The sequence below is a fragment of the Nyctibius grandis genome, chromosome 17, assembly GCF_013368605.1.
Source record: "Nyctibius grandis isolate bNycGra1 chromosome 17, bNycGra1.pri, whole genome shotgun sequence".
Lineage (NCBI taxonomy): Eukaryota > Metazoa > Chordata > Aves > Nyctibiiformes > Nyctibiidae > Nyctibius > Nyctibius grandis.
Genome location: NC_090674.1, coordinates 6,547,028 through 6,575,024, shown reverse-complemented (window position 1 = coordinate 6,575,024; position 27,997 = coordinate 6,547,028). Strand labels below are relative to the sequence as shown.

General features: G+C 42.3%; 2 protein-coding genes across 6 annotated transcripts; one reads left to right on the top strand and one right to left on the bottom strand.

Moving 5' to 3' along the window:
• Positions 1-5: 5 nt before the first annotated feature.
• Positions 6-19,676, top strand: LOC137671112 (cyclin-dependent kinase 11B). 5 transcript variants are annotated; one of them, XM_068414451.1, is made up of 20 exons: positions 6-47; positions 669-797; positions 1,471-1,586; positions 2,113-2,237; positions 2,828-2,966; positions 3,520-3,650; positions 4,813-4,935; positions 6,110-6,205; positions 6,317-6,451; positions 7,280-7,345; positions 7,953-8,122; positions 8,838-8,928; positions 10,449-10,570; positions 10,912-11,017; positions 12,176-12,297; positions 13,163-13,270; positions 13,994-14,110; positions 14,364-14,512; positions 16,090-16,279; positions 16,527-19,674. In XM_068414451.1, the coding sequence occupies exons 2-20, from the start codon at positions 687-689 to the stop codon at positions 16,617-16,619; spliced, it is 2,310 nt and encodes a 769-aa protein (XP_068270552.1). In that variant the 5' UTR covers positions 6-47; positions 669-686; the 3' UTR covers positions 16,620-19,674. The 5 variants fall into 5 exon arrangements, with proteins under 5 accessions (XP_068270552.1, XP_068270550.1, XP_068270553.1 ...); XM_068414449.1 differs by having other exon boundaries at positions 7,947-8,122; XM_068414450.1 differs by lacking the exon at positions 6-47 and adding an exon at positions 117-172 and having other exon boundaries at positions 7,947-8,122; positions 16,527-19,675.
• MMP23B (matrix metallopeptidase 23B) lies at positions 18,784-27,997 on the bottom strand. The gene is made up of 8 exons (XM_068414455.1): positions 27,827-27,997; positions 25,342-25,487; positions 24,191-24,330; positions 22,829-22,996; positions 21,457-21,621; positions 20,893-21,003; positions 19,769-19,895; positions 18,784-19,039 (listed from the first exon to the last, which is right to left on the bottom strand). Exons 1-8 carry the CDS (start codon positions 27,995-27,997, stop codon positions 18,865-18,867), a joined length of 1,203 nt encoding a protein of 400 aa, XP_068270556.1. The 3' UTR covers positions 18,784-18,864.

Below are 27,997 nucleotides of genomic sequence, written 5' to 3'. Positions count from 1 at the left end.
GCGCGTTTGTCCCGCGCTGCTCGTCACAGTCTCCGGTAGCGGCGGCGGTGAGTGGGCCCGGCTCCGGCGGGGGGGCCCGGCCGGCCCGTTAACCGCCCCGGTGTCGTCCTGGCCGCGGCGGCGCGGGGCTGGAGGGGAGGCGGGAGGGGCAGAGCCGCCAGCCCGGGCGGAGGTGGGGCCCCAGGGGAAACTGCTCTCTGAGGCGAAAACGGGCGCCGGGTGCGGGCCGCAAGGCGAGCGTGTCCCCCCGCGGCCGGTGGCTCCGGGCGAGCCCCGGGCCTGGGGTGTGCTGGTGGGCGAGGCCGGGTGGGGTCTGTGCGGTGGGAGGCCGCGGTGGTTCTCGTCACCTGTCCGGGACCGAGGTCGTGCGTGACCGGCTGGTGCGGGCTGTCTCCTCTGCGTGTTCCTCAGCGGTGAAACACCAGGCCGTGTTTATAGACCGTGTTTGTTTTAATTTTACTCGAACAGGCCCCTCAGTTTGTGGCAAAGGCTGTTTGTGCTTCTAGGTTTAAAACAGACTTTTCTGGTTCAGCATAAGTCGAGTCCAACTTGACTTTACTTGAAAATGGTATATTAAGTGTTTGCATATAAAAAGTCAGCGTAAAATAGACATCGTCGTGTTGGACTGTAGTTTGTATAGGTTTCATTAATGTCATATTCTTTTTCAGAGTTTTTTTTTAACTCAAATGGGTGATGAAAAGGATTCTTGGAAAGTGAAAACTTTAGATGAAATTCTTCAAGAAAAAAAACGAAGGAAGGAGCAAGAAGAGAAGGCAGAGATAAAACGTATGAAAAATGTAAGCTACCCTTTGGTCTACAAGCGTTCCTAAGGAAATCTGAGGAGCTTCAGTGCCTGTAACCTAATTTCCTGATGAGAACAAGGCTTCTTGCTCTGTCAGCGGAATTCTTCTTGCTCTTGTGCATGTTCCGTGTGTGATCTCTAGTTCCAAAGCTTGAAAAAATATGGTGCTTTGCTAAGATCTCATTGCCCTTATGTTGTATACTGTGCTTTGTTTCATAGTTGTTGGTTAGAAAAGGTAAAGAAATTGATGTGATTGACTGGAAGTTGCAGTTCAAGTAAAAACCTTTCAAAGATTTTATAGAAGAATGGGTTTAAATAATTCTTCTTGAATAACTTTTATATTAGTAGTTGGTTTTGTACAGCTATGTACAAAATAACATTCTTTTGGAAAAAACCCACAGTAGTTAATGTAATCCTCCTTAATTGTTGTTTAATTTTGTCTAATTTCATTGAATTTACGGAGTTCAGCTGTAATTGCAATCAAAACTGCATTTGGCTGCTTATGACTGAAATCTCTGCTTCGTAAGCTAGTGTACTTTACTGGTGTGACCAGTTGAGGACGGCTTTTGAGCTAGGAATGGAAGAGTTGAGGACTGTTAAATGTTTTCATTTTGTGACATAAAAATAATTGCATTTTGTTTTTGCCCTTTCTTGCGTTTCTGTCACAGTCAGATGATAGGGATTCAAAGCGGGATTCTCTTGAAGAGGGGGAGTTGAGAGATCATCGCATGGAAATAACAATCAGAAATTCACCTTACAGGAGGGAAGACTCTATGGAAGACAGGTAAGAATAAAGAATAACCTTGTTACCTTAGAAAGAGTTACTGAAATGAACCTTTAGAAGTACTGAGAAGAGGGTTGAAAAATATCTGAAGGGGAAAAGTAACTTCTTTAGCATGCAGATGTGCCATCTTGCCTTCTGTTCATGGAACATGCCAAGGTATCTCTTTGAAGTACTGATTAAGGCTTAACAGAGTATTGTGGTCCAGTTTTGGCCACTACCTAGTAATAAAATAGTTTGGTCAGGATGCAGTTAAAGCAGGCCTGCTGAGTTCTCTGCAGTGCTTAATTCATTCTCATTTGCTTGTGTATTAAGTGTGCATATAATGATAGCTTAACTCCTCATCTACATGACTGATTTTCTGTTAATGCCTTGGCTCAGGAGTACTATGGAAATGAACTTTAATATAAATTAATAAAACAGGAAAAAAATACATTCTTTTCAAAATGGAGAAAAGAGGAAACAGCACACAGCCTGTTTGACAGGACATGTAACTTCCCTGAGTTTATTAATTTGCCTTGTATTTTAGAGGAGAAGAAGATGATTCCTTGGCTATAAAACCACCGCAGCAAATGTCACGGAAAGAAAAAACTCACCATAGAAAAGATGAGAAGAGGAAAGAGAAACGTAGACATCGTAGTCATTCAGCAGAAGGTTGTTATTACTGCATTTGGATAACATTTCTGGTAGCTTCTGAAGGTGAAGCTGAACAGGCACTGTGTAGAAACTAAATAATAGCTACAAACTAACGAAAACATGTTAGGTGGATAAGACAAAGGCATTTACACTTGTATTATTTCTTTGATTATGTTTAATGCCCTTATGGGAATGATGGGGTATATATGTGTTTGAGCGGACAGTAATCACTTTGGGACAGGGATATAGAGTCTACTTTTACTCTTTGAAGTCAGATAAACTTCTTTCCAGCTTCACTGAGTGAGTGGGCTGAGCTATGATCTTTGTACGTGACTGTAAAGGAAAAAAATATCCTTTCTAGAAACATTCATGTTGTTTCCCTGTTACTAGTGGCCTTTTTCTGTTTCTAATGCAAGCATTTGTGCAAGATCTTACAATCTTTTCATTTTCCAACACCCTTTCAGATCAGGATTTTTCCATTAAGAAAATAACAGAGAACATGAAAATAGGTTACCATAAGTTTCGTCCTTTCTAGTTTTGCTTTTTAAAAATAGGAGCGCTGAGTATTTTGAATAGTAACACTCCAAAATTCATTTTTGTTTGTTTAGGGAAACATGCCAGAGTGAAAGAGAAAGAACGGGAACATGAGCGTAGGAAGAGACATAGAGAAGAGCAGGATAAAGCCCGTCGTGAATGGGAAAGACAGAAACGGAGAGAAATGGCAAGGGAGCATTCCAGGAGGGAGAGGTACATCCATCCCTCCCTCCCCTGTGACAGACCAGCAGAGAGATGAACAGCTTCCTCCTCTAAATCTGTCTCTAACCTTTCACTGTTCTGAAATGACAAAAAAATTCAGAGCAAAAACTTGTAAGGTCTCATGCTAGCACCATGTTCCTGTGAATGTGTTGTCTAATGAAAATGTGTTCTTGAATTTATTTACCTTTGTGACTTCACTACAACAGATATTGCCAGTGTTCTACTGTAATGAAGAAAAAAAGTATGAACCAGTTCTGCATAGTATCAGGGGATTTATTAACTGAACTTGCTTAATTTCTGTTTAAACTCTCACGAGGGTGCAGAAGTTCATGTGTTTTTAGAGATCATGGTCTTTGTCTTTGAAACACCGTTCTTAAAGGGTCACCTGAAAAACTATGTCTGGTTTTGACTGATAAGCAATCAGTGGTATTGCTGCTAATGAGATTGAATGGCCCTGTAGTTTGTTATGAAAACAGTTTTCCTTTACTTCATGAGCTGAGTTTGTAGTGAACTGTAACGTAACAAAAAAATAATTCTTTTCTAGAGATCGTCTGGAGCAACTTGAGCGAGAACGAGAGAGAAAAATCAGAGAGCAGCAAAAAGAGCAAAGGGAGCAAAAAGAACGAGAAAGGCGAGCTGAAGAAAGACGTAAGGAACGGGAAGCCAGAAGAGACGGTAACTATCTCTGTGTAAATGTTGTTTGGGCTTACTGTCTGCTGATGCAGTGGTGGAGTGGAGGTACAGAAAGCATGTTTCACTTAGGTCAGTGCCAGAGTGAAAAAAAAAAGCGTGGGGTGGGGGGCTTCTATGTGTGCGTGAGTGTAAATCTCGTGGGGAAATAAAACAATGTCATATGCCTTAAATATCACGGCATATTGATTAGTCAGTAAGTCTTTCTTTGCCTCTCTCTGTTAGTCTGGTTTTCTATAGGAACAAGATTTATGTAATTGATGTTGTCTCTGTGTGTGTGTCCGTCATGATCCCAGTTGCTTCTGAACTCTTTGGCTGAGTTTAACCCAATTTGATAGAGATTGAAGTCTCAAAATTAAGTGTTTTAAGGATTTGGGGAAATAAATTGCAAAGGGAGGGAGAGAGATCATCTAAGTACTGCAGCCATGAAAAAAGCTGTAGTGGGAGTCAAGTGGGGGAGATCTGATAACGAGCAATTTAAATTAACTTCTACACGTGAACCCTCACCTTGTGTAGCACATCAGATACTTGCAGTCTAAGTTCAGATCATTTTTGGTTAAAGGATCTTGGTTTGTCCCAGTTTTCAGAGGTAAAAATCAGAGCCCATTCCTGTGATCAAGTGACAAAAGTTGTTCAAGAGCAGCAGCAGAAGTTTTTGTTTGCTGTTCTTTCTAGTTCAGCTCATACCGAACAGTTCCTTTTTGTGCTTGGTATTTACACTGATACTGTCTGATCTATCCAGCCTTTCATTGTAGTTATTTTTATTGCTCTAATTGTTCTGTCAGCTCCTCTGACCCTTAGCTGTTTCTGTTCTTTTGTGTATCTTCCTGGTCTGTCCACTTCTCTCTGTGAGAGAGAGTTAGTTTCAGGGCATTTATTGTGTAGTATGTAGGGCATCTTGCTTCTGTTTCCTAAGTATGGCAGCACCTTTCTCTAAGTAGTACAAACCCATATTTTATTGTGCATGAGGTAAACTGTAGTCCTTTATTCTCCCAGACGTAGTTAGGTTCCACTTCCACTCCTCCCCATTACCTTTTAGTTTGTAAGGAAGAAGGAAGATTATGTAAAGCAGGTGGTTGTGGCAGACAGAAGTATTCTAACTAGGGCAGGGAGATGTAACAATTTATTCCGGTTTTGTTTTCACTAGTTTCTGCACACCATAGAACAGTGAGGGAAGAATATGGAGACAAAGTAAAAATGAGACCCTGGAGTCGCAGCCCATTACGACAGCAAAGAGACAAGCTTGAGCAAGGAGATAGCAGGAAACCAGGTAGCATTTGCCACTTCAATTCTGTCTTTGCCTGGGGTCTAGGACGAGCTGTTCTGGGGTAGTGTTTAATTTTTAGTAGTAAACATATATCCCTGGTACTCTCTTGAAGGCACTGACCACTTCAGCCATGGTGGCATGACTCTGGAATGTTCATGAATACGTACATATGTACTGTACTCTAAAGCAATGCTGGTTTTGCAGGTAATTGTGCAAGTGACAAATTGAATGGATCTTTCCTTTTTAGTAGTAGGAGGAGTAATTTAAAAAGTTTTGATGATGAAAGAAGCAGCTGACTGAATTTTTAAAATTTTTTAGCTGAATTCCCTTGCAGATTAAAAAAGGATTGTTTATACTAGCTCCAGTTGGATTTGTTGTTAGGAACTAAGCTACCTTAAAAAGTTACCTTACAGGGATTGGTATAGTTTAAGCATCACTGATATTGTTATCCTGTAGAAGAAAATAAATGCTTAAGGCAGTATTCTGGTTAGAGGGTGAGATTTGTTTTCTAAGCCAGAAAATGGTCCTTCCCGTGCCTAGAAGGTCCTGACTGTGAGTAGAGACTTGCACAATTGACATAAGAGTATCTTTTGTTAAAGGAGAAAAGCTCTGTGTCTGCATTGCTAATGTGTGTAGCTGTAAAAATAAGTGTAACTGTTTCAAGTAAGCTGACTGCAGAATGTCATCAGCTGAAACTCCAGGTGGAGGCAGGCAGTAAGTCCTTTGGAGCTGCTGTCTAGTCAACCAACAGTTATTTGCACCTGCTATTCCATGGTGCTCCAGAGGGACTGCATTAGAGTAGTAATCACTGATAGTAAGCGCTGTGTGTACACACATTAGCGAGACTGTGTTGTGGTGATACTTGTTACCATGTTATTTTATTTTATTTTTTTTTTAATTACACTTAGCAGGGCTTAGGCATATATCACATTTAAAAAACAAAGGGTCAATGTTCCATATTTTTGGCTGGTGATCCTGTACCACTGCGATTCAGAAAAGCTGTTTGTCTTTTGAGCAGAGTGTGAGTTTTTTTTAGTGTTCTGTATTTCCAGTACAGAATGTTCAGGACCAGTTTAATGGCCAGAGAGAGTAAAGGAGTTATCTGGGTATTCAGAGTCTTGTAAGTAGAAGTGACATTCACTCAGCACCCTGTTTTTAACTTTTATGATCTCAACAGTAAAAGAAGAGAAACCAGAAGAGAGAGATCCTCTTTCAGACCTGCAAGACATCAGTGACAGTGAGAGAAAAACCAGCTCGGCAGAGTCTTCATCAGGTGATTAAATGCAATTTAGTAGATGTACTTAATGGTACAGTTGTCTGTTGAGGAAACACTGTTGTTAGCATGTGTGCCTACTTAGTTATGTGTTTGATTATTCCTGAACAGAATCTGGATCAGGCTCAGAAGAAGAGGAGGAAGAGTCTAGCAGTGAAGGTTCTGAGGAAGAGGGAGAAGAGGAGGAGGAGGAGGAGGAGGAGGAGACAGGAAGCAATTCTGAGGAAGTGTCTGAACAATCAGCTGGTGAGTAACATAAAGCAGATCCTAGAATGGTGTGTTAAGATTTTCTTTGTTTCTCATTCTATATTGTTTTATTTGAACATTTTCCTTTTCTCTTAGTCTAGGATAGGCTGAGACCTCACAGGTCAAGATAACTAAAAAGAAAAAAAACAAGTACAAGTCATTTTCTATCCTTTTATATAGAGGTAATACCAATTATTCGTCTAAGAAGCCAGATTAGAAAACTGAAAGCCATTTTTGTCTTCCTAAATGGCATAAGGCTGACAGTTTAAGTAATTTTGTAACATAACAAATATTGTGTAGTGAAAATTGTGCACTTACTGATTTGGGGGGTGGTGAAATACAAATGTCTCTGTCATTTTTAATTATTTTCAGTTGCAAATTTCAGATTGTTTTTTTCATGCCAATACAAATAAATGAATGTAATAACAAAAGGTTTAGTAAAAAAGTCTACTTACAACCAGTGTTGTCAGTAATTAGTAAAGAAAAGGCACAAAAACCTGCTCTGAAGGTTGGGTATTTTTCTTTAAAATCAATTACAGTTAATAAGCAAATATTCATAAGTTTCCCAACTTAATTTATTCACCTGTCCCCATCCCGAATTCCCAGATAATTGGTAAGAATTATATTCCCTGTTGGAAGCTGAAAGGTGCAGTTCTGCTGAGTTAGGGGAAGCATTTGCTTTCCAAGTGAAACAGAAGTAGGAGGTCACTAACTAGGTAGTGGTGAAGAAGGCCTGGCGAGCTAGAAAAGCATTTCAGTAGTGATGTGCCTTACAGGGGACGACAGGAGTGTTGAGTTCATTCAGTTGAACTTGATTCTGTTTTGCAGAAGAGGTGAGCGAGGAAGAAATGAGTGAAGAGGAGGAGCGGGAGAATGGAAACCACATCCCAGTTGGTACAATGCAAATACTGAATATTTAAAGAAGTGCCTGGCTGAATTTTTGCAGCCAAATCTATTTCAACAAATATTTAAAAATATTTCAAATGTATTTCTTGTTGCAGTTTTGCCATCATTCTAAAGCATCCTATACGTGGCATTTTGGGGCCATTCTCATGTCAGAATTGAAATTCCTTGAAATCTGTTCCAAGGTGTATGTTTAGAGGAAATCAGATCCGAGTCTAATGAGCTACTGCTTCCTCCTTTTTCATTTTGGGCTTCTTGTCCTGTCTTCTCATCAAAAAAGCCTTGCAATCAGAATGAGATATCCTGGGTCAATTTTCTCATTCATTCTGTTAGTGTAAAGATTTATTTTTCTGTTGTATTTAACGCTGGAAATTGTATATATGTGACTGTAAATGAGTTTTTGACAGCATCATCTCAACAAAGAGGAGAAATTAGGCTTCTCACTGATGTTTATTCCAGTAACTGAGGTTGCATAAGTTGCACACCTATCTCATGTATAGTGATCAGTGTCTCACTACCCGTATTTGTCTAAAGCTGAACTTAATGCTTCCAAATGGAGTCCTCTTTCCACGACTGATTCTGACTTTTGAAGTTACAGAGTCCAGGTTTGACCGAGATTCAGCAGGAAGCGAAGTGGAAGAGGAGGAAGTAGGGGAGGGTACCCCTCATTCCAATGCAATGACAGAAGGAGACTATGTTCCTGACTCACCAGCTTCCTCCCCCATCGAGTTGAAACAAGAGCTTCCGAAGTATCTTCCTGCACTTCAGGTAGAGGAGCAGTTAAAGGATACTTAAGAATATCACAGGCAAACAGATTTCTCCAGCTGCTTTGTTAACACCATAAACACATATTTGTGCATGAGATACATCACAAAATACACGTTTCTGTGTGAAATATTGCTGTAGTTTTTTTTGACAAGGAAAAAATGTGCATGGAGCAAAAATGAGATTACTCTTCTAGATATAGATAAGAATGTAATAACACATTTGATACTCTGATACCTTGGTATTGCTGTCTGAAAATAGACACTTGTGAGAGAAGAGTTCCATTAATGTGAATAGGAACTGACGGGTGGTTATTCTTTTTGTAGCCAACAGCAAAGTGTAGAAATACAAAGAGAAAGCATGTTTTTATTAATTGAGCTGTGTGAAAGGTGTCTGTCTGAGGTGCTGAGTTGCTGCCTTTGCCATTGTGGCAGAAATTTCAGTTTATTCTGTGCCGAAGTGAATGAGTGAAGAGTTAATGGAGTAATTTAATTGATCTACTAAAAGACAGACTCTGTCCAGGATTCCTTTAGAGATACAAGTAAAATTAAATCCCCAAAATACCTTTCTCACAGAACATAGCCATATCTTTGAATTCTCTTGGTAGATTTTAACTATTCCTGTGAAGCTGCTGAAGTTTACCTTGTGTTGTCTTAAAAAAAACCCAAGCAAAACCCTTCCCAAATGCTGAAGGAGTAAATGTTGTCTGTGTTCTCAGGGATGTCGTAGCGTGGAGGAATTCCTGTGTTTGAACAGGATTGAAGAAGGAACATATGGTGTAGTGTACAGAGCAAAGGACAAGAAGACTGGTTAGTATAAGTGGTCTCCAGTTATTGCCTTCGTCATGCTTAGGGCTGCAGTTGTAGGCAAATTATGGTTCTGCATTTTTCATTGATGAACAAATGTGTCTGAAATACTTTATCAAGAATGATCTGTGCTTTTTAATAGCATGTGGGCTTTGACATAAGAGTTTCACTTGCAGCTCTTTGAGTTCAGAAGTCATCTCTGTATTGGCCATGATGGTGTAGAACAATTAACACAGTTTAATTACCAGGCTGGCAGTTTTCCAGGTGTGATAGAGCATTCCACCAGGCGTCACTGTAAGCGCAGCTACTGAGTAGCGAGTTCACAAAAGCAGCAAGCTCCCTCTCAAAAACCCAATTATTGTGTATACAAGTGGATTTATATTTTTAAAACTCCATCTCCTTGCTTATCTGGCTTGCAATAGCAAGTGTCATGAAGAAATTATGGCATTTCCTATGAATGGTGCAAGAGCCAACCATCGAGTCATTTATATGTTCCCCTTCCGTGGTGATTTCTCAAGTGAGAAAAATACTGGCATTGGTAGTTTAACAAAAATAGTGGTATTGGTGCAGCGCTTCTTTTTTCCTGGAAAAAGATAATGCCCAGCAAGATAGGGTCTGTTCTTTTGACTCTGACCTCAGTTCCCCTGTAGTGTTGCCATCACTAGTGGTATGTTACTTTCTAGCAAGCTGGTCGTTTTCAAGGGGAACCGTAGCACAGTAAATGAAATATCTGCAGTTTTAAATAGAGTTGGCAGATGGTGAAGAAAGCTTGTGAAAAGAACTATGTTCCAATACAGACCTAGATGGGAATTAGGGTTATTCTCAGGTTCCAACTGACAAGCTGTGATTTTGGTGACAGGTTTAAATTCTGGGTGCCTTGGTTCCTCTGTTTATTTTAGGATAATATGTCCATTTCGTCTCCTTTGGGGAGTAGAAGTATACCTTGTGGTTTCTCTGAGTGCACTTATTTACTGGACAACTACCAGGAGCTCATTTTTCTTTTCCTTCTCTGTCTTGAGGCCTGCTCTGAGACCAACATAACCATTTTTCCCCACAATATCATGCAAAACCCAGATGTATTTCAATAATTCACTTCAGTAATTTCAGTAGCACCTTAGTTTCAAGTCGGTTCTTTAAGGAGAGGTAAACTGCATTTGAGGCATTCCTGTCTGCTGTCTTGTCTTCCTAACTATGGTGAAGAGTTTAGAGTTAAATACACTTTTTCTTTAGTTTATTTCCAGATGAGCTGTATTGGAATACGCTACAATCCATGATGCAGCTTTTGGGTTGTTGTTTGGGATGTTATTCTTTGAACTTGGCAATCTTGTGGTGGTGGGTTTTCTTTTGTTTTTACTTTGCTAATATGAGACTGACTCTGCTTCTTGGCTCAAAGTAACATCTTGAGTAATGGTTTTAATTCAAATAGATGAAATTAGTGACAGAACACTGGGGGACCTCTTACCATGTATTTTATTAGCTATGTGATGGGAAGTCTGTAGTTAATAATTCTGTTTTCTTTGCAGATGAAATTGTGGCTCTGAAGCGACTGAAAATGGAAAAGGAAAAGGAAGGCTTTCCCATCACTTCTCTTAGAGAAATAAATACCATTCTGAAAGCACAACATCTAAATATTGTCACTGTCAGAGTAAGGCCACAATCTTCTATTTCAAAAGTATTTTTGTTCTTGAAATATTGCCTCTTGGCTTTTAAAATGCCTTATAAAAATGTTAGCATTCCTAGCAGAGCTTGTTTCTGTAAACAGTCTTATACTACCCATAAAACTAAATAGACAGGGCTTGTCTCTGCATAGATGTTTTGCAAAAATGAGCTGTTTTTTTTTGTTTTTAAATAGAGAAATACCTTTTCTATGGATTTTACCAATGGCAGGCTCCATTTATCCTCTTGCCAGTAAATTTCTAAAATTCATTTTTGCATGCTTTTTAAATAACTGTGTGCTTGTTTTGATCATTTGTTTCTGTGTTTTAGGAAATTGTTGTAGGTAGTAACATGGATAAAATCTATATTGTGATGAACTATGTAGAACACGATCTCAAGAGTCTGATGGAAACAATGAAGCAACCATTTCTACCAGGTACTGTTTGCTGTAGCCTCCTATAATTCTCAAAACTGGAAAACTGGCCAACACAAACCTCAGTGTCTTTGGGCTGTACTGAGATCAGAGAACCAGCTTTGTACGGTGACGTTTATTGCCTTGGAATGTCCTGAGTGTTCTTTGGAACAGAGGCTTCATTGCTTGTTCTGTTCAGGCTGATTTTACTGATGGAAGTTAAGATCATGGGCTGGGACTGCTGATTTCACAGTGATATTTGGCTGATAAGTCCAGTTTGCACGCTGTCCTGGTTTTGCAGGGATAAAATTTATAGAATCCCTTTTCTGTTCCATGTTGTTTCAGTGTGTGGCCAGCTGTGGTGATCAAGGCCATCAGCAGTTAAATCCAGGGCAGCTGCCCCAGGCTGGCCCACAGGTGTATTCTGCAACATTAACCTCATGTTCACCATAAATGGGAAAGCTGGTGGGGATGGGGGGCTCTTTGTTCTGCTCTCCCCTCCCCTCCCCTCCCCTCCCCTCCCCTCCCCTCCCCTCCCCTCCCCTCCCCTCCCCTCCCCTCCCCTCCCCTCCCCTCCCTCCTTCTCCTCTCTTCTATTCTCAACGGTTGGGATCCCTGGAGGAACTTGCCACCACTCTATGGGCTGAGTATAATTTTGTGTCTTTTGTATTAGTATTGATATTGGTTTTCTTATTTTATTAAATCTGTTTAAATTCCAACCCACGAGTCTCCCTCCTTTTCCCAGTTCCCTTTCTCAGCTGGGGAGAGGTCTTGGGTGATAGAACAACTGGTTAGTGTTTAGCCCTGGGTGTGGGCTGAACGGAGACACATGCTTAGGGTGAAGTGGAGGTTCAGATGTGAAATGGAGGGAGTTTGCCCTGTGCTAAACTGGAAAAGAAGACTGGGTTTTAATTTTGGCCACTTCCTGTGTTTTTGAGAGGCATTAATTTCTGAGCATTATTTTAATGAATTCCAGCTATCCAAATTAATTTTGCTTTGTTGGCAGCTCTGTGGGTTTAACTGCGCTTGTTCTGTGACGTATTTTTATGGTGCAGTCTATACTGTGCTTTTAGCTTGACATCCCTTTCTTCCCCCTGCCCCTCTTCCCTGTTCTACAAACAAAAAAAAAAAGAGGATAGATTTCTTCTCTTGAATGTATTTGGCTTCTTTTTATAATTTCAGGTGAAGTGAAAACCTTGATGATTCAGTTGCTGCGAGGAGTCAAGCATCTTCACGACAACTGGATACTTCACCGAGACTTGAAAACCTCCAACCTGTTGCTCAGTCATTCAGGCATTTTAAAAGTAAGAATTACATGAAATATACCCCACTTGTGAAGAAGCTTGTGTTGCAGAATTACACTGCATTATAGCTCTGTCAGGAGCTGGATAGGATGTTTTGCATTAGTCTTAGAGGTCATTAGAGGTGTAAAACATAGAGCTGCGAAAGAGTGAACTTTAAGATTTATGCTGGGATGTGACTAACGAGCACGCTGGAGTGAATACTGAATTCTTCACAGCATGATCAGAGGTCTGAGCAGTGTTCTCCTCCTGGTGGTACAGCACACCATGTGCGTGACAGTGTCATTTACTTTTTCTATATCAGCATCATAGGGTTTGAACTGGGGTTGCTCTTTCAACTTGACTGTAATAAAGACTGTAAATCTTTGTAGTAGAGCTGAACTGTACAGTTACTGGTGGAAATGGAGATTCTCTTTACAGAAAAAGTCTTAAGTTGCACGCTTTAACAATCTATCACTGACTCTTACCAAAATCTAAGAGAAAAGCAGTACTAATAAGATCAGGACATAAAATTTCAATTTTTAATTCTGAATTTTAGGTGCCAATTGTCTATTGCAATTATTTACATCTTACAGCAACAACAAATCTCCAAACAACTCCGTGTTTGTTTGGGTTTGTTTTTCCCCCTGTCATGTAAGTGTTCTGTCAAGGTGATCAGTAACAGGAACTTGGCCTCTGGAAGGGAAAAATGTTTTTTCCCTTCAGTGGAAAAAGCCAAGGAAGGCCCCTGAGGAAGTGTGTTCTACGTGGCTGTTTTTGAAGGCTGGAAGCCGTGTGATAGGCTTGCTGTGCGTGGCCAGCACGTAGTGACACTGTTAGTAAAGGGTATGGTCAGTGCTGGAAATACTGATTACTCATTTTCATTTAGGTTGGAGATTTTGGGCTGGCCCGAGAATACGGCTCTCCCCTGAAGCCTTACACGCCGGTGGTGGTGACGCTTTGGTACAGGGCTCCGGAGCTGTTGCTTGGAGCTAAGGTATGTTCCTCCTTGTTCCTCTGGCTGCTAGAGGAACGACTCTACAGACTATTTTATAATTTATGAACAAAGTATGAGCATGCTTGATTCCTTATATTGATTTAGAGGTGGAAATTCTGAATTTTCAGTATTATTTTTCCTAATAACACAGCTAAAAAGGTTCCATCTGCCACAGACAAAGGTGGGTGGGTGACAGATTGAGTTTTTCTCCTTTAGAAAACTGATGTGGTGCTGCTGGACTTCTCATGGCAGCATGATTTTTTCATCTTAGGCAGCTGGATTTTTTTTTTTAACCTTAGTCTAAAATTTGTGACACCTGAGAGCAGAACAAGGTGATGGCAACATTCTGGCAATGTTCCCTACTGGTTACCTGTTTCATAACTGAAATCTGGATGAAATCAGTAGGGTTCTGTAGGGCTTCAGCGACAAGAACCATGTCAGAAAAAAATACTGCACTACCACCAAAAAAAATGGGTGCAACAGTGTAGATGGGTATTACTCATTATTCACAGTAATTTTAACTTTTAAATAAATACAGTTGAGGCTCGTGCCTTGGGTGTTGGAATGACTGTATGTGTGCTGTTCAGAGCGTTAGAATCTTTAAAAAAAACACAAACAAACAAATAAAACCCCAAACCAAAACAGCAGCAACAAGACAACCCCAAACAGCTCAGTGAAAGTATCTTACTGATGTTATAAGGTGTAATATATTCCTTTCTTCAGGAATATTCAACGGCGATAGACATGTGGTCGGTCGGGTGTATATTTGGAGAGCTGTTAACGCAGAAACCGCTGTTCCCAGGGAAGTCAGAAATTGACCAGATTAACAAAGTTTTTAAGGTAACATTTTTAACAACTTTGCATTCTGACTGGTTTTAGAGGCAGGTACATTAGAGCAGTAAGAAATGAGAAGTGCTTGTTGCTTTTTGACAGAGATTCAGCCTTATTAAAGGCTCACTACTCTGATTCTTGGTTTATGATGCTTATAGGAGGCTAAGATTATGATTTGTGTTTTCTCTGGATAGTTACCAACTCCTACAGCTACATAATGAAAAAGCAGAAGGGTTTATTAAAGACATATTTTAATTTACAGGATCTGGGTACTCCAAGTGAAAAAATCTGGCCTGGTTACAACGAGCTGCCAGCAGTAAAGAAGATGACCTTCACAGAATACCCCTATAACAATCTACGCAAGAGATTTGGGGCGCTCCTCTCTGATCAGGGGTTCGACCTGATGAACAAGTAAGTGCTGGCTTCTAGAGCATCCTTGGGAAAAGGTGCTGGTGTGCTGTGATAGTGGGGGAAAGGATGTGTAGTCAGGCTGGTATTTCAGTGCATTTAACCTTGTCAAAACGTGGATGCATTTGAAGTTTGTCTGTGACAGTCCTCGCAATGCTGTTCCTCACGCTCTCACAACAGCTTTATTCAGCTCTTAACACCTGCTGTTCAACCTCAGTCCAAGATTATTCTTGCACACCTACATCCTAGAAGAATAGAAAAATGTTTTAGCAGTAGTTTTAGCTCATCCATGTCACGTTGAATTCTGTGGCGAGGCAGCTATCACGCAGCCTGCTCATGGATCTTGTTACAACAATTGTATTACAATTGAAAAAAGGAAAAAAAAGTAGTAGAGTCTAGAGCTCATATTAAAGCATTAGGAAGACAGCAATCTTATTTTTATTCCTAGATTTTTGAAGTTCATGAGTTCTGTCACATCTGATGTTCTGGCAGTCCTGTTAACTTAATTCTACTGGTGCATTCTGATTGCATTCCAATTCATTTGTCTTTAAAAGGTTGTCAATAGTTTGAGAGATTTTTGTTCCCCTCCTTCCCCTAATATTCCCTTTAAATTTCATGACATGAAGTACTAAATGATTGAGTTTCAGATCTTACTTAGAACTTGTTTCTATTTTAAAAAATTAATTTTTTAAAAAATTAGTTGTTTTTTTTTTTTAAAAAAAAAAAGGAATTTTCAGTCTTTCCAGTTTTTAAGAATTATGCTGCTCCAGGCTTTTTAATGAGTCGTGAATAATTTATTGGAAGTTAGATAACCTTTCAGAAGGTCTAAGCACAGCTTGTATTAATAAAGATGGGTGTCACAGCAGTGTCATCTACTTCTTACTTGCTTTGGTTGTACCAGGGCTATGTCTTCATTATTTTGGGTAAGAATGACAACACTGTAGTATTCATGTGCGTCTGGAACTTGAGGAAACACATGAGTAAGTTTACATAAGTGAGTGGAACTCATTACATGTACAAATCTTGGATATATAAATGTTTACATAGTCAGGGCCAAATGCTGTTTGGTAGGATGAACAGTACAGTGAAGTATGTCTGTGTATTGCACAAGGTTCAGAGTAATCACCCACAAGCTGTACAGTTAAATTACACTATATTACAGTATTTTGTGGTGTCTCAATACAATCTCAGTTGTCTTCTGTAAAAAGCAAAGTAGCATTGTAAAATATCTAACTGAACCACCCTGGCTCCCTTTGAGCTGGATCTGACTGCCTGTAGGTTCTGAGGTGTCCAGGGATTGGTACCTCTGCAAACAGATCCCTACAAAAGCTACTTTCCATATGTAGTTCCAGCTGTGGTTCCATTAATGACAGGTTCATGTAGGAAGCATGCTTTTAAGATCAGCTAGGGAGGTTAGATGGCTCATATGTCAGCAGTCATACCCATTAATAAAATTGTTAAAAATCAGAAAATTCTGAATTGCATTGCTGAAGAATTTATAATTTTCAGGCTAAAATTTTTCTTCTTTCTGTCCCTCTGTCTCTCTTCTTCCCTGTTTCATTGTCTTCCTAAATTCTCAGCTTTTTGACATACTACCCAGCCAGAAGAATTACTGCCGAAGACGGTTTGAAGCACGAGTATTTCCGAGAGACTCCCCTTCCTATCGACCCCTCCATGTTTCCCACCTGGCCAGCAAAAAGCGAACAACAAAGGGTGAAGCGTGGCACTAGCCCCCGGCCCCCGGAGGGAGGCCTTGGATACAGTCAGTTGGTGAGTAGAGCACACGGAGGCGACCGACACAGACCTCTGGTGTCCTCAGACATGTCCAAATCCTGATTTTGATCATGAATAACACTGCATCAACCTTAGCTACGATGCTACTAAAGCATACATTAGTTTCTTACCTCCTAAAGATGCTTTGATTTATTTTGTTGTTGTTGTTCTTTCGATTTTTGTGTTGGAGAGGTAAATACCTGTGCACAGACACTGATAAATGAATTGTGATTGGTTTTTACAGGGTGATGATGATCTGAAAGACACAGGCTTTCATCTGACCACCACCAACCAAGGAGCATCTGCTGCAGGACCTGGTTTCAGCCTCAAGTTTTAAACTCAGCGTGAGAGGGGGGGAAAAAAGAAAGAGAACTGTTTCACGTGAGTGGATTTCTGAGTGCCCCAGTTCTGTTCTTCACGTCAGGGAGACTAGATGTTTTTCACAGGGAAAAAGTCAAATGTCATCACAGGTTCAAAATGCTCTTGGCTGGGTGTGGAGTTAACTGCTGCATTCCATTAGAGGACTGGGATGAACCTGAAAAGCCAAGGATTGGTACAAAATTTGACAAAGGAAAACTTGAAGTACAATCCTGGAACAGTTTCTGGTTTATTTTTAGTTTTTTTTCATTGGGTTTGTTTTGTTTTGGTTTTTCTTTCCTTGTAAATTTGTAGAATTAAAATACATTTTAAATTGTTTAAGAGTGTGAAGGATTTCATTTCTTCACATGCAGCAAACTTCGATGGTGATGGCACTAAGTCTTCTAGAGTGGAAACTTATTCTCCCCCCTGCCCCAGATCAGTGCTGACACTATTACAGCACAGTGTCAGCCTGGGCAGACAACTTTTTTTTATTTTAAGTAAATTGTATGTGTCTGAATATAGTTAGGGCAAAAAACCATAACAGTTCTGAGGTTTCTTTCCTCTTGTGTGCCTTGGAAGGAGCTGGGCTGGGTGGGGCTTGATACTGACTATGTTTGGGTGCACTGCTCAGCTGAGCACTGTCTGAGGGGTTCTATGCATGTATTTACACTGGTGCAAAAGAAGGACTCTATTGTTTTATAAATCTAAAAGATTTAATATGGAGACTCGAAACTTTATTTTTTTGTGGGAAGTTCTTTTAAATATGCCCTTTTTTCCATAAGAGCTTAGCTTTACTGATTGTATAATGCCATATTGCAGTCCTTTCTCATAAGATGGAAGACCAGAGGAATCATGTCTGGAATATCACAGCCTTCTGCATCTGTAATTTATAAATCTATCATTCTTTTCTGGGAACAGGAAGACTTGGAGAAGTACTGGGGTATTCATGAAGTCAGCACTGGGACCAGTCCAGTAAAAGGATTAACTTAAATTATAAACATTCCATCAATTTCAATGCATTTTAAGGGTTTTTCTGGGTAAAGGCCTTGGAACTGGAATTGGGACATATGAACATTGTGGTAAATTTTCAAAATGTTTTATTTCTTTCTGTGGAGGAATGCAGAACTATTTTCTCTTTGGGCCTGAGACAGTTCTATTACTAATCTGTTAACTGAAGTATGTGGGATTTTAGCAAGATTCCTCAGAGGTGGAGATCAATAACCCACTGTAAAGCATTTGGTTTTGCTGCATCCCACAGAGTGCAGGAGAGGCATTTTGCCACGGCCTGTGCTGAGCTCTAAAGGATCAGACCACGACTGCATGGTTTGTGTTTGTGCTGGGCATCTTGCACTCGGGGAATTATTTCCATCCTCGCTTCCTTCACAGTGTTGCAGCCAGTCCAGGCATCACTGGAAGATCCACGTTCCTGACAAAAAAGGATTCTTCATCAAAGTTGGGATTGTTTTAGTAAAACAAAGAAAACCTAATGCTGGAGTGCCGTGGAAACGTAACATGGTTATGAGAGCTACGGGTAACTCCAGGGTTTGTTGTAGAAGTGTGAGCTGTTTTCCATACCAGCAGATGGAAGCTGTGTCACAGCGCGTGCCGGGGCAGGGACAGAGCTTAATTTTTTTTTTCTTGGCTTCTTCAAGTGTTTTGTTGCTTGACAGTTTTGTTGGATATGCTGTTCTGTGGATACGTGACCCTACAGCCTCCTTCTGACAAGCAAAAGAAAAAGTAATATTAGGTCTTATACTTTTTAATAAGTTCTTCTGGTGCTATGCACCAGGATTTAAAAATGCCAGCAGAACACTTACAGCCTGTAACTGGTCATTGTCCTTCCCCAGTACCTCTGCCTCCACTGCAGCAGAGCTGAGCCATCCCTCTGTTCAGCCCTTTGTTTGATGAAGAGTTATGTTCTTGTTTTTCCAAAGTCCACAGTGATCCACATAGTTTATCCACTGCAAAATCTGACACTTTTTTTAAAAAAAGATTTAATTCTCTGTACAGCACATATTTAATAAATTCTTTATCATTAAAACTAATTTGGAAAGTTTTACATTCCAGTAATCACGTCTCAGAGTCTCTTTTGCCCAAGGTGTGGAAGCAGCTGATTTAGAAGTTCAGTTGCGCTACTGGAGATTAAATGTAAAATGCCAAAGAAACGTCTTGAATTTGAAATAGAACTGGCAGTGATGGAAGTGCTCCTTCCAGGGCTCTTGTTAGTGCTTCAGTCTGATTCTCCAGGAATAAGTAGTCAAGATTCTTTCTTTTTTCCTTACTATACAAGTGTAAGTTCCTTCATTAATTGCATTTGCAATGATGCTCATGTGATCTTCATTCAAGGATAAGTAACCTGGGTATGAGTATTCCAGAAGCTCCTTATCTTTATACCAGCTGTCATAAGAAAAGTAAGAGAAGTTAAACTACAACATGTCCAGTACAAGGCAATATGTGTTAGTGGGTCTTTCTCCTAGTAAGTTTTGCTGAGTAAGTGTACAGCACAGATGGGACTTAACCTTAACTTATGGACCTTAACTTGACTTAACCTGATTTTGTTAAAGTTTTACTGTATGTTTCAGGTAGATGATGGCAGTTGTAACAGGGCACTGTCCTGAGTAATTTAGGAGCTTGAATCTCACTGGAAGTTGATGGGAATTTGGGTCGCCAGTCTAAACTAACTCATGGACTTGGGCCTATCATCTCTTTCAATTTTAGATACATCCAGAAATAACACACTTGTACGCTAGTAGGATCTAACAAACTATTAATTGAAAGGGTAAATTTAAGACTGCAGATTTTGCAGAATAGGGGCCAGGGAATTTGACTTGATGGTAAGAATTGTCTTTGTGCTATACATGTGAATTGGATTTTACCCTTTTTCAGCTCAGCTTGCTCGTTTCTGATAGCTCTGCTTGCAGCCTAAATGCTTTGCAATGTTCTGAACAATATTTGCACACTCCCTGCTCACAGCCAGCCACCCCTCTTCCTACTCTGGGTGCCAAATGAGGCAGTGACATGCTCCAGAAGATAGACTGAATAATTCTTTACCCTGTTTTGTCATCCTTCCTGGTATGTAAGCTGGAAAGTCTCCTCAAGGACTGGAATAAATGATAGAGCACTTACTAAACTTTGCCTTTTTTATGGATTATCTTCTGTCCACAGCGGAAGGTGACATTCCTGCCTTCAGAAACAGTCTTGGTTTTTGTCCTTGGCGGGGGCAGAGTAGGGGGGACTGTTGGAAAGGGGAATTCTGTACACCAGAGGAGAGAGAGAGAAACGGCAAAAGTTAGCACCGCTCATTACCAAGCTTTAGGCATTCCAAAACACTTTCAGAATTATGTTATCACCTAAGGAATCTTAAAAGTATTAATTTAAAAATGCCTCCTGCTGAGCAATTATTGGATAGACATGTAACATTATTCATATGCAAAGATAACAATTTTGTGGCATGTAAACTGACAGAGAGGGATAAATAACTTGCTCATTTCATATATATATATATATATATATATATGTATATGGAAGAGTGTATGTTCAGTATATGAACTGTCCCCTAGAATATATGGGTTTGTAATTATCTGACTGCATCTTTGCATTAATCTGGTCTGAAAAAATAACCTCTGTACTGGAGAAAGAGGTACTAGTTACACGGTGCATCATCTTTAGGTCAGCTTTAACTGAAGCTTAATTCCACAGCTGCAGTAACTTGACCTGATCCTGCATTAGTCCCTTATCTGGAGTCATAAAACTGAGAGACTAGATAAGGTGATTAACATACTTTATCTCTTCTGCGGAGCAGCTCAAGTCCAGCTGTGCTTGAGGTGGCATTTGGCTTGTTTATGTCCCATCACTGCATCTCTTATCTCTGAATTTAACGCATCAGCATCTCACTTCCTCAGTTGGGTCCAAAGGGGAAGCAGTCTGAGGCACACGGAGTAGTTGTGTTTTCAGAAACTCCCTATCACTGGTTCAGTTAAACTAGAGAAGAATGGGACAGTTTAATGTTCTAGTCCACAAATGTCTAAACATAAAAGCTGCTTCCTATTTCCAAGCCTTGATCTTGGCTCCAGTCTGTAAGAGCCCATCTCTGCTGTGCTGCTCGTTAGAGCTGGAGGGGGTTAGTCACTGCATCCACTGCTCTCCAGGGTGGAATTAAGATCCTGCCTATCCACAGCAAACACTGCTTCACTGGTACCTCCTCCCTCTGTGCAAACCCCACCACAAATCCCAAAAGAAAAGCTCGATACCGTAGCAGAAGTCACAGGTAGATGGGCAGTGCTTTTTCATCAACTTCCTGCGTTTCTCGCAGAAGCCTTTTTCTGCCCACGATGGGCACATAAATAATCTGTCTTTACAGCCTAGAAGAGAAGGCGACAAGGCATTAGAGGGAGTGCCCAGAGCTGGTCACTGGGCTGGGGCCTAACGAGCTCAGCCCATGAGAACACAGCACCCACGCCTCTGCTGTAGCAGCTCAGAGCAGTCTGAGGCCACAGCGTGGACTGACCCCTCTGAAACCTCTTCTCAGAGCTGCCAGCTGGGGAGGTGGGAGCATGAAGTCTGTAAGACTTCCAGCCTCCTGTCTGTCACATTTGAAGCTCATAGTGCTGGAAACAGACTATCCTACACCTCCTCCTAGCTCAGCTTTGCGTAAAATGGAGTAAAATTCCTCTTGCCTATTGCTCGCTGGCTTACAGCCTCGTCCTGCCAACCAGTGAGGGTCTAACACCATGAGAGCTCCACAGGATCCAGCCGCCACTTCAGGCAAACCTTTGTTACCCCGAGGAGCCCGGAGCACACCCTGCCTTCCTTACCATAGAGCCTGTGGATTCCCCAGACTTCATCTTGAGAGATGGTCTTTTTCCCAGTCAAAGTGGCGTTGATGTGCATGAGGGCGTTGGGGTTGAGGGAGTGCATGAGTCCTAAGGCGTGGCCTATTTCGTGAGCTGCTACATGTACCAGATCTGTCAGCCAAACACCTGGAAGAGAAACAGAAACACAGCTGGCATTGTGTGGGAAGTACATTAATCCTGGTGTAAAACCAGGGGAAACATATTTTAGCACGAGGACAGTTGGGGCTTATCAAAGGTTACCCCAGTTTCATCTTCTGTGTAGCTGCCTGGGTGCAAAAAAAGACAAGCCAATGATTTCCACATGCTTCTGATTTCAAACAGCAGGAGCCAGAGCAGCACTGCCAGACTGCAGGCAGGCAGCTCTGAAAGAGCAACGCCTGTAATGAAGGCAAGTGCCCTGGGTCATACGTACTTATGTCAGCTTTCTGCTACCTTTGTTCCCTGAGCTGTGACTGCAAACGGCTCTTTGGGAATGAGATCACGAGCTGGAATATTGGGTCTGAAAGAGCCTCCAGTCGCCCTCTGCATCCCCCATAGCCCAAACTTGAGGGTTGTGGCAGCATCCTGAAGCCTGCTTCCAGCAGAGGTGGACTTTAACCGAAGGATGACTCACAAGAGGGGTTATTACTGACACCTATCGTGATATTTTGCATAATAAATTAATTCACTGACATTCTTGCTTTAAGAGTCATCTCTCCTAGGTCTTTGTCCCTACATCTTCTCTGTTGCTGTGCTTTGGAAAGCAAGAAGGACAGGAGAAGTCCCTCTATGTCCCGTAAAATCTCCCCTCCTCTCTTTTTACTTGGTGAAAAGCAAAGTACTTTTTTTGAAAGTAAGATATTGAGTTGGTCATGTAATGTGAACTGAATTTGCTAGTTAGTCAGGGACCATCTGCTTTTAATTTAACGTTAGTTTTGACATTGCTTAACAAAAAAGAAGAAAAAAACCACCAAGCTCTAAGTAACACAGACATTTTTAGGTGCCCACAACCCCAAAAATGACTATGGACCCTGAAAAACTACAATGTAAACAGTCACACCAGCACGTTGAATATAACATGGCCCTTATCAGAGAAGCACCTGCCTGGGCAGAAGCGAGACGTGATTATTGAGCACGTGTCTCAACTGTTGAGTGAATCCACTGAACTATTCAGAAGGAAACGGCGCTGCCACCAAACGTGGGCCCTTACAGCAGCTCAGTCACCTGACAGCAAGGCCAACACCTTCCAAAACTACAGCAAACCACAGCCCTTTCTGTTCTCTGTTTCCCATACCAGGTAAACCCCAGAACAAGGACTAAAAGCTAAACCCTCCAGGTGTTAATTATGTGCTACCTTTCTTCCAGCTGAACCGAGTGTTCCCCAATATCCAGTATTCATGGTCATCGAAATGGATTTCCCCGTTGGGTGGGAAGAAGGCGTGGGCAAGTTCCCCTGTTGTGCCATCAAAGCAGTGGTGGATGAGGGACTCCAGGCAGTCGGTGTGATTGATAGAGTAGAAGCCTGTGAAAAAAACAGCAGATTTAGGGAAGGGAAAGCCTTTTTTTCAAGCAGGGAAAGCCCATCCAGGACACACATCTGTAAACTTGTGGTTTGCTAAAACAACTCTTAAGGTATCCCACATTTTCCAACCTACAGAGCCACAGAAGGAAAAACAAATGCAAAGCAACTGTCAGGAATGATGGCTGCGTGCCGCAAGCCCTGTGGTGGCCCTGCACTTAGAGCTGTTCCCAATGGACATGAGTCTACTGACAGAAGGGAACACTGAGCACTTTTTGCAACATCACATGGAAATTTTTTTTTTTCTGAGAGAAGTTGGACAGTGATAACCCCAGGGTGTCATTGCTCCATTTTAAACGTAAATAAACAGATAGCCTTAGAGTCAGAGCTGCTTGCCATCTTTTTCCTAGCGTTGTGATAGCATCGCAGTGTGCCCTGCATCCACTGGTCCTGGGCTAGCAGGACAGACCCCTGGGAAGGCTCATCACGTGCCTGTAAGTAGCATCACACACCACGAGAGTGAAGAGCGTGTTGCGAAACAATGGTAAAGCTGCTGGTTCTCTCACTGTTGCTGCCAGCTGCACAGGAAATAACCATTTCACACAGACCATAAATCCCAGGAAGAATTTACATCTGGGGTTGAGGCTGAGCAGATAACGCCTCAGCACCAACATTTTTCTATGCCTGAGAAACTCAGGAAGTAAAAACTGCACAGGGATACGTGGCAGGAGGAAGGCAGGGAGAGAGAGGACAGAGAAAAGATGGTGCTTCAAGAGGATCAACAGAAGGGAGACTAAAACCATAAACAAGCTGGAATCCATCACCTGCTCTTTGGCTCTGTGTGACCTTGGACACGTCATTTCTCCTTTCAATGTTCAGTTTCCCTGAGATAATGCTGTCCCAGGGGCAGATTTTGAGGGTTAATTCTTTTCAAATACCTAAGGCTCCCCGACTGCAAGATTCACAGAAACTGTTAATTATGATATTAATATCTCCTTAGAGCAACTAGAAGTAATTTCTCTACCTGACTAAAGGCAAACGCTGCCCCAGCCCTTGTCCAAGAGGCCCTGCTGAGTCCACACAGCAAAGGAGGACCATCTCCTGCCTCTGAACTCCTGTTCACATGCTGGAACTCTACACGTCCCTCGTAGAGTTCACACACACAACCTGTCAGGCCTGGAGCCCGTGTGCTCTTACCTATTTTCAAGTCACTGTCTACGTGCCGTGGCACCTCTCTGAAGCTGAACGGTGAAACTTCACTCCACATTCGGAACGCAGCCGCCAGTCCCTTGCGTGTGTCCCTGGCACTTATGAGGTTCCTTGGGAAGGACAGGATTCTGTAGGAACACAGAACACCCTCAGGAAAACACTGTTCCCTTCCCAGACATCAGCTGAAGGCTCTCTAGGTTGCATCAGACACAAGTCTTTCCCTTCGCTCTAATACATTCAAAACAGGAGTAGCTTGAACTGGATATTAAGAACATTTAATAAAACCACCACAGGGACCAATACATACTGATATTCTTTACAATCACATGTTCTGACTACAGCTTTTGTCCCTCCTCAAGCACATCATTTGAGACAAGGTTCTCTTGGAAAACTATTTGTATCCTCACACCTCCCAGGCTGTTGTGAGGTGTTGCCAGAAGAGAAGACGACTGCGTTTCAGCAGCAGGTAACTCCCGTTCCTAACCCTTAGGCTACAATGTGTGCACACACTCTGAATTCTAATACTCTCAGGCAGAACTTTTGGAAGAGGGTTCCAAAGGTTTGATAGTAAAACAGTCAAAAAAATCTCTGAAAAAAATCTCCTCACTTAGGAAAGAGACTCGAGAGGCTTTTGCTCAGGCCACAGGTACAGATGCAGCTGAACTGTAAGAAAACTCCTGGTGCGGGATGGCAGAACCCCTGTTTGTACCCTGGAACCGTACAGATGGCTCCTAGAAACTTACCTTGTCCCAAAAGAAGATCTGCATTCAGGAAACTGCCTGAAGTGTAGCAATTGGGAAAAGTTGTGTGTATTCTGCTATCCCCTCTGGGTTTTTAGCTATGCTCTTTATGTTCTCCCTTCGTCCCAGCACACCCTAAAGGGAGCAGAAGGTTTCGTATCAAGCCAGGCTGTTAATGAGTGTAAACCTGGACAATTAGCCTCAGCATGCAGCCATATGTGCTACGAGCTCTAATGCAGGGATGATCCTTCTACTTTAGAGTGGCTTTAGCAGCTGTCCCTTCACTGTCAAATGGATTAGCGACATTCGTATGGTTAATATCTACACCCCTGGCAGGAAAAACTCTGACCCCACTGTCACTTAGAAATGCCAGCTCTTAGGGCTAATGCAAGTCCATACTTGTACGTTAAGTTGAAGTGGTCCCATTTCAAGTGCCCCGGTGTGATCGTGTATCGTTTTCTCCGCGCTGGAGGCCGAGGTGGGAAAGCTGGGCTGTGCAAAGCAGAGGCACTCGCTCCATGAAGACCAGGCGATGTGGCATCTGCCTTAAAAGACAAAACAGGAGGTTGGAAGAGATGGGAGTGACTGCAGGATCGAACAGTGTAAAAGCAAAACTACCAGGTATGGGGCATTGGGAGGCTGGGGAGCACAACTGGCACCCTGATGGGTGTCCAGGAGACAAGACCAGCGCATCAGCTGGTCAGTGCTCCGCAAAGTGTGCCTGCTCCGAGTGCACTGACCAAAACTGAGGCAGAGCAAAGGAGGGGCTTGTGCTGTGAGGAGTTCTTGGGGCTTGTCTTAGACCAGACATGCAAGGAAAGGAAGGGAGCAGCACTCCCCAACACTGGATCACAGGGGATCAGTGCTGTAGGCTCCCCTGAGCTCCTGCCTAAGTCCAGAGTAGGGCACTGCAGCCCCTCCGCTCTCCTCTTGCAGTGCAGCAGGAGTGAGGCCTCAGCAGGCTCCTGGCCATGGTGAGGCTGCAGCTCTTCCTGGAAAGTTTTCATTTCCTTTTCGCTTTGCTATTGCTCTCCAGCCTCACCACAGAAAAAATGAAATACTGGACAAATGAGCAGAACAGGCAACCGTTTGTGCAGAGAGCTCTTTATAAAGCTGCACTGTGGATCTGAAATGCCTTCAAGATAAACAGGAGCCCTGGAAACCCTGGAGTGCATTTAAAGCCATCATACAGTAAAAGACATCAAGTTTCATGACAGGTCTGACTCAAACTGTAAAAGCCTTTTAGTCCTGAGCAGTGGACGTAAAAGAATGGGCCCCAACACAGTTCTCTGGAAGCCTACCCACTCTGCCTCCCCTTCTGAAGACTAAGACACTGAATATCTCTGGGTCAGCTTTGCTCCAGAGGCACCAAGACACTTCCTAAGCAGAATGTGTAGTGGCAATGTTCCAAAAGCTGCACCAGCACCAGTGTGTTCAGCCTCACAGCACACTCTGCAGAAAGCAAGAGCTGTCTTCATTTCACTCATGGAAGAACTGAGGCTCTGAGACTCAAAATAGCACATCCCTGGCCTCACAGCAAGCAAGTGGCAAGAAAAGACGAAAAGCTTGAAGCAACAGCTGCCAGATACTGCCCAAATCCCTGGCATCTCTCCATGGCTACCGCTAGCCATGACTGGTAGATGGCTGTGGGACTCTACCAGCCTTGCTCGTGTCTGTGAGCCATACTAGCTTCTATCTTGTTCTACTCCCAGTCTCCTTCTTTCCTAGGATGGTCTTTTAGCCTTTCTTGAAGCTCAGCTGTGGGTCTGGCTCACAATTTGAAATGAGCAGAGTCTTTGAACGTAAAGAGCTGTAGCACATCACCTGCGAGACAGGGAGCTGCTAACCCCTCGCCTCTGAGCTGCACGCTGTTGGCAGGGTGTGTGATCACATTTCTGGCAGCCTCCAGGTGCCCATTTGCTCTTGGAAGAGCACACAGGGTCACTTTTCACCTTTGTCACTTCGTTTGCTGTATTAAGGGATCTGGCTGAGGACCCCAGACTTCTTGGTTCACTCAGCTCAAGGTCCAGCCTCTCCTTCCCCAAGGCATGTGTCATGTGAGCACGCTGGCTGCTGGCCCTCTCCCTTCACCTCCAGTGGCTTATCCCTCTGATTCTACTCTGAGAGTGGAGAGTAGGAATGTAGAAAGCAGCTCCCCTTTCATACACTAAACTAAACAGTAACATAACTATGACTTAGTACCAGTTAATAAGAGTCCTGAGCATGTGATGCAAACAAGGGGTGCTACTGCCTGGATCTTCATAAACACAAACAGCAGGAGAGGATGCGAGCACTTATAGAAGACTGGGGTTTTTTTTTTTAAATTAAAAGCTAAAATTAAGCTAAAAGCAAAAATTACGACCAGCTTCTGAGAGTCCCAGAGCCTTGCTACAGTTCCCCCTGACCAGTCTGTCATATCTTGTTAATATCAGGTGATAGTTTCTGTAGGTCCAGCACTAACCCCCCGTTCAGACCTCACACACCACGAGCCCTGCACTGGAGCTCCCGGGAAGCTCAGCTGCTACGGCGATCAGGATACGTGCATGCCACATCCCACCAGGCTGGGAACAGAGGTACTGAGAAGAACAGCCAAAGCTCTGCGGGAAAACAACCCCATTCTTTTGTGCATTCACTGTTGGTTGTCTGCAAGCTGCAGACATGTCTCTAACAATCTGATTCTACTTGGATCCATAATTACCTTGTAGGATCCTTTGCAAAAAGGGACTCAAACAGCCATTAACAGATCTTGTTGCCTTAGCAGTTACTTACATATTGTTTAGATTGCTCCCTGAATTTATCCGTCTTCTAAAACAATACACATGCACACGTATTTGATGTCCCCGCTCCCCTTTCAAGCATTTGAGAATTAGATCCTTTCCCCTACCTGCCTTCTCTGCACTGCAGCTCCAGCTGGATCTCCCACAAGAGCCACCAAAGCCACCACAGGGCATACACATAAAAATCCCACAATGATCCTACAGCCACTGCTCTTTTTCTTGTCAGCTGAGAGGAAGCTCTTCCTTCTGTCTGCAGCAAGTTGTTCTACTTGATCCAT

Bases quoted from the DNA above. Each gene is read 5' to 3' on its own strand.
- LOC137671112 (XM_068414450.1), top strand. From the start codon at position 687: ATGGGTGATGAAAAGGATTCTTGGAAAGTGAAAACTTTAGATGAAATT. The intron at 8,929-10,448 runs GTTAGTATAAGT...TTTTCTTTGCAG, and splicing joins AGCAAAGGACAAGAAGACTG to ATGAAATTGTGGCTCTGAAG. The intron at 16,280-16,526 runs GTGAGTAGAGCA...TGGTTTTTACAG, and splicing joins GCCTTGGATACAGTCAGTTG to GGTGATGATGATCTGAAAGA.
- MMP23B (XM_068414455.1), bottom strand. From the start codon at position 27,997: ATGGATCAAGTAGAACAACTTGCTGCAGACAGAAGGAAGAGCTTCCTC. The intron at 21,622-22,828 runs GTAGCACATAAT...TTTCTCTTCCAG, and splicing joins TCGGTTCAGCTGGAAGAAAG to GTGTTTGGCTGACAGATCTG. The intron at 21,004-21,456 runs GTAAGGAAGGCA...CTTCTCTTCTAG, and splicing joins GGGAATCCACAGGCTCTATG to GCTGTAAAGACAGATTATTT.